Raw genomic sequence first — 6,341 nt, 5'->3', positions numbered from 1 at the left:
CGACTATAATTGATTTGGGGGAAATTCTCTAAGAACCTAGAAACATGTAATTAGAGAATCAAAGAAGCTAAATATGGTGGTTTTACAGATACATACACATATACATACAAAAGAGAATGAAGAACGGATGAGAGAGACATGAAGCATACGAACAGTCTTTTGCTTATTACGGTTGGATTACTCAACCAAATAAAGAAATAAAAGATGATTTACGTACCTCGTAGGATGGGGGTTGGATTAAGCTAGAAAAATCGAGTAATTGCTGGTGAAATCGACGGATTCTTGAACTTAGCTTCTTGCAGCGGCGGCAATGGTGGTTTTGGAGAGAGAGAAAAGGGTAAAATGATGATGTGAGTTTTATTTTAGGGTATTTATAGAGGAGAATGTGTGCTGACGTGTGCGACAGCTGTAGCGCAACGGCTATAGAGTGGGTGAAAAGACGCGTCCTCTACTAATGACGTGTCCTGTGTTCGCAAGCCAAATTTCGTTTCTTGGTTTTTTCGAATAAAAATTCCAATTTTGTTTTCAACTACAAATGGAATTTTGGGTGTAGTTGTTATACCCAAAATTTGGCATTGGACTGACTCGGGCCAAATGCGGATTAAGTACAGTCAAAACCGGTATTGCATTGTAAAAGGTAAGGACGCGTCCAGGCACAGAGGACGCGCCTACATTTGAGAAGATGTTTTATGGTATGGTGATGGCGAAACTTGGGAGTGCATGATTAGGGAAGGACGCGCTCAAGGGTTGTGGACGCGTCAACCGTGGTGAAAGTACTTGGCAAATGTGGTTTTTTGGCAATGAAAGCTGGAGGACGCGCTCGTCCCTATTAGGACGCATCTTGTCGTCGTGGCATGCTATAGGAAACAGTTGTTGAAGAAACAATGCTAGTTTTATAAAGATGAGGACGCGCCCAGAGTCTTAGGATGCGTCCCGTGCTTGGTCTATGTATTCTCAATGGTAATTTCATGACAAAACTTGCATAAAGAGGAGCGGTGGAGATTATTTTTACTAATGTATTTGTTGCAGGTACTCTTTGAAGAATTACCTTCTTGAGACGGTCAAGGAGAGGGATATCCGTGAAAAGCTTGAATGCCTCCAGGGGTATGCCTGATGATTGAAGGCCTCCTCTTGTATTCAACAAGTGTCCTCGTTGGGGATGCGGGGTTAACTTTGGTGTGTGCTTTGTGAACTCTGTTCTTGTATTCAACGGGTGTCCTCGTTGGAGAACTTTGGAGTCATCCTGCACTTTGCACCCAAGAGCTTGGGATCACTTGTCCTGTTATCCGGTGGGTTATCCTCATTCGGGGGACACGGATGCGTCCGACACTTGGATTGAACCACCGTGGCTATACCTGCGTCTGTAGATCAAGGGAGATAGCTGTAGCGGGGTGTTATCCTTGCGCAGGGAGATGCACTATCTGTGAAGTCCTGCGATTACGGACGAGTCTTGGGCCTTCGCGGTTAGGTCTCATAGTTGGACACTCCTAAAGCTAGCGGAAGAAGACGGACTTTGGATGGGTTTCTACCGGGCTTAGGAATAAGAAGTCTAAGCCCATTAGATTTCTTGTTCCACAAGAACTACGTCAGGCTTGATCCCTATATAAAGGGTACGTAGGCACTTTGAGGGGGTAAGAAGTTGAGAGCTGATAAGAGAGCCACCACTTACTTTGATCAATCTCAGCCTAAAACAACCACAAACCACCACACACCGCTTGATTTTCCGGCGAAAAACCACCATCGTAGATCTTGATTCCGGCGACGAACCTCAAACTTTGTTGATACCAAATTCCTCCGTCAACACTTTTTATGGAAGAGAACTTTTGATCCGCAGAAAATTATTATGTGCCGGTAAAAAAATAATTCTGCGGTAAAAAAAATCCTATCCCAAAAAATTATTACCTGTCGGTAAAAAAGATAATTCGATCTGTAAGATAAATATTATTTGATATCAGAACCTACTGGAATTGCTGTATTAGAACATGCTTAGATGTGTTACGTTGACTTTCCATAGTTAAGCAAGGCAGGCTAAATTAGGAGTGGTATATGATGAGAGCCGAAATTCCATACTCCAGTATACTCCTTTTGTCCATGATCGATCCTTTTGAAAAATAAAATTTGTTCAATTCTCATTATCAAAACTATTCTATATTTAATATTCCAAGATTTAATTATTTTGAAGCTAATCTCTATTCTCATTTTTTAATATATTAATTTAGGATATAAGTTAAAAAACTTTATCCAACTAATATTTCTTTCAATATAAATAATATTTTATAAAATAGGACGATAGGGAGTCATGCTTAAACACGAAATTATTATTTGTAGCTTATGAGTTTTTTCTTGAACCCTAATTAAAATATATTTTACTCTCTCATTTTGTATATATACGCTGTACTTTACGAGAGAAAACGGTCATTATCAACAGAAAAAAGTGACGCCTTGTACTCATATTAGCTTCAAATCTGTGCTATGGACCGGTTTTTAATAATATTTTATTTTTTTTTTATATTAAAATACTATATTGTTGATTGGTTTTAAAAAAATATTTAATTTTGAATGTACACACTGGTATTCGAACCTAAAATTTTTGGTTGTTTATATTTTTAGTACTAAAATCAAACGATTATATGATCATTTGATTAGAAAGATCTAATAGTAATGATTAATAGATATATTAAAAAGAGAGGATAATTAAACCAAGAGGTTGAACAAAATTACCGAGTGTATATAAATTATATAAATGTTTGTTATTGTCGAAATTTGAACATCATAACTTTAATATTATATAAATAATAATATAAATGTTTATTGTTTGTGAGATTCGAACCATGAGTAGTGTATTCTTTTAATATTTAGATCGAATAGTCGTGACCATTTGATTAAAAAGATCTGACGATCGTGATTGAAAAGATAACCAAACCAATCAAAACAGGGGATATCCCAAATTATACACTATTCCAATTATTATAATATAGTATAAATAGTCATTTTGGTCAATAATGATAGCAAAAGAGGTGTAAATATAGATAGGGGTTTAATAAAAAAAAATATCACAGGTAACCCGCAGCCGCTACCCTTCGGGTGCGCACTGAGGTAAACCGCATTTAAGCCTCCGACTCAAAAGACATAATCATAAATTCACCTCCCGTGGATTCGAACCTGTGACCAAGAAGATATTTGATCCCCTCTTTAATCAGTTGAGTCAATCCTTGCGGGTTTAATCAGTTGAGTCAATCCTTGCGGACTGGGGTTTAATAATTATAAAGACGTAGTATGAATCTAGCCCACTTATAACCTCAGTTATAAAAATTGATTGATTTTTTAAAAAATCGAATAAATCAATTAAAAACATTTAAATGATTTGATAAATTATCAATAATTAAAAGTAATTTAATTTAAAAAAATTGCGCAATAAATTATAAATTAATATCGTAATCGATTAATTTTGATTTACGAAATGTGTAACCATGCTTATAACAATAAAACCTATAACTTATATTTCATTTTGTAACGCGAGAGTTTATTGACGTAGAAAGGAACCTTTTCTGGATCCCAGTTGGTGCAGTTAATAGCAATTTTTTATGATATAGTATATAAGATGGTAAGGAAGCTCAACACAAAACTTTAAATATATTAAAAGGAGAAACAAATATGCCTACATTATAATTAAAGGTAAATTTATTGATGGAAAGTTTAGAACCATTCAAATACACTAGGCTTCATTTCGTACTACTTTCGAGTATTGACGCACTTAATTTTAACTCTATGTGTCTTGCAGTAATTTTGATGTAGAGGCTAATACTAGCAATTTTGGCACTGCATGCATTCCAGTTTATAATTCTCACAAGCTATTTGCAGCTTGGAAGCGGAATGACAGTAAACTTCATCAATCCGATTTTGCAATGGAATCCATTACCCACGCCACAAGCAAAATAGTAAGGTTTCTGCTTCTTCATCACATACTTGAATCCATTACCACCTCCTTGTGTTACATCTGCCACCTTCTTCGCCTTTTTCAGGTCACAGTTCACGAAACTTTGATAATTTCGTAGCAGATATACGCTGTGAGGGGACGTAGTATTGCTTGGTGGATCAAATTTAAACACTGCACAAAGATAATTAACAACACATAATGCAACAAACTAAAATCACGAGGAATGTGACATACTGGAATTGGTTCATGTACATACCTAGAGTGTCATTGACGAAAAAAGGACCTTCTTTAATAGCCCAATTAGTGTAGTTAAATCCGAAACGCCACTTCTGATCCCCGCCAACAATGATTTTTCTGGATTTCTGCTTTTCGTTTGGGAAGTTTCTGTTGGCGTTTACAACCACCAACAATGTAGCACTTAAAATTAACAGGGTTACTAGATATGAACATCTTAAAGCCATATTGATGAGTCGTGCTCTGGGCTAATGAGATGTGACTTGACAAGTATATGGTAATGGTTAGAGAGATTTGAAATGAAACGAGCTTACTGATTTATAGAAAGAAATTAAAGGCAGAAAAAGTCAGAACTAACACAACTTGGGCCTAATATTTTCAACCATTCATAAATGTTACAATTCTTCTTCTTTTTTTTCTATGATATATGACTTTTGTATTTAATTTCTCGTTCAGTAAGTGCAATCATTTAAAGAAGTATTTATAAAAATATGATAATAACCAATAAGATTTTGAACTCGTTTATTTGATATAAGACATTTATTCTTTTTTGTCTATGATATATACTTTTAATATTATCATTCTTCTTTTTTTCTATGATATATGACTTTTGTATATAATCATCATAATAACTCGTGCGAAACATGAATTATTTTCTAATAATATTTCATAATATATATAATTTTTAAAATTTCAGCTCGCACATATTTTGTTAGAAATAAAGTACATGACTCCTAATAATTTAATTAAAGTGTGTGTAAAATATCATTGGAAGTAGTTTATACTCAATGATCGTTAAAATTGTTGAGTGATAATATGTCGTGTCATATTTACAATATTTTTGTAGATTTTGATGATCCAGGTGACTGAAAATATATTGATTGTACATCATCTCTGAGTTAAAAGATATGATATTCATTGTAATATTGTGTAGAACTGATATTTATGGTTATAAGATGATTGAACGTTGTATATGGCACCGACAATGTCTGTGTCTAACTTCAGCGTTATCGTATTAAAATGTCAATACAATGTTGTTAAATTTATTGTGATGACATATAGTTAGCAAATTTATTATGTATATATTATCGTGTGTTGTTGTGTTAATGTGGCTTATGGATATCTATTAAAAAATTTCATGATATGACGATTGCGAGAACTTGTAGTAGTTAGGCTGCCGAAACCTTTTTTTTTTGTACCACATATAAGATTTCTCAAAATAAGTTTTATCCTAAGAAAATGACCTAGATAGCGCAAAAAAATGTAAAAGGAATAATTGTACACAGATTAACATGCAATCAGAGTACCGTGTCACATGGTTGACATGTAATTAGAGTGTTGTGCGATAAACTTTTAAATACTAAATAGTAATTAATTAATGGAAAGGTGTTATGAGTGCAGGTGATCATGTATAATAGCACGTGGATGGACCCTATATATATATATATATATATTGTTTGTCTGGTTATTAATTAACACAATATAAACTTTTGTGTGTATGAAAATGATTGTTTGGTACGTATTTCTTGTATAGTACGGACATAGAATTTGTGTAAATGCTAATTAAACATGTCTTCTCCGGGTTTTTTAAAAAAATTACAGGGAGAATAAACGTTGCACGTCATTACATTTATCATAACATCTCTTTTAGTTGCGTTTATTTTTTAAATATATGTTGTTTGAGACCTTATTTAATAAAATAGTGTCAGAGAGTGTCAACACCCTTATTTCACTGACTTCTTAATTGTTTGTTTCGGAATGTTATCGTCTCAATAGCTAGACATTTAATTCTAAAGCTATTTTTCCTTAAAAGTTTTTTATTCTCTCCGTCCCTCTCATTTATTTACATATCTGAAAGAGTGTCTGACAAGTATTTTAAGGTGCATATAAAGTAATATTCAGTAACTTTTTTTATAATTAATAACAATTGATGGTTAAATTTTTATTCAGAAAAAGGAAAGTATAAAAATATGTTACGAAGCTATACTTTATACGTCTCTTAAAATACGTGTCGGATACTCTCTCCGAAATTTAAGGAATTGAGAGGGACGGAGGGAGTATATATCATCGTCGTGATTTATATGTAAAAAATATGATATTTTATGAGTAACATATAATATATTTGTATTTAAATAATTAATCATTATATATATTGTTGTATCATATACAT

The 6,341-nt window shown here is 33.5% G+C and overlaps 1 protein-coding gene across 1 annotated transcript; it reads right to left on the bottom strand.

Annotated features, from left to right (window-relative positions):
- Positions 1-3,621: 3,621 nt before the first annotated feature.
- LOC141668304 (uncharacterized) lies at positions 3,622-4,442 on the bottom strand. Its single transcript, XM_074475121.1, has 2 exons — positions 4,194-4,442; positions 3,622-4,108 (listed from the first exon to the last, which is right to left on the bottom strand). The coding sequence occupies exons 1-2, from the start codon at positions 4,396-4,398 to the stop codon at positions 3,852-3,854; spliced, it is 462 nt and encodes a 153-aa protein (XP_074331222.1). The 5' UTR covers positions 4,399-4,442; the 3' UTR covers positions 3,622-3,851.
- Between the last annotated feature and the right edge of the window lie 1,899 nt (positions 4,443-6,341).

Source organism: Apium graveolens, chromosome 6, assembly GCF_009905375.1.
Source record: "Apium graveolens cultivar Ventura chromosome 6, ASM990537v1, whole genome shotgun sequence".
NCBI classification, from domain to species: Eukaryota; Viridiplantae; Streptophyta; class Magnoliopsida; order Apiales; family Apiaceae; genus Apium; species Apium graveolens.
The sequence above is the reverse complement of the archived record's forward strand: the minus strand, read 5'-3'. Positions and strand labels throughout refer to the sequence as shown.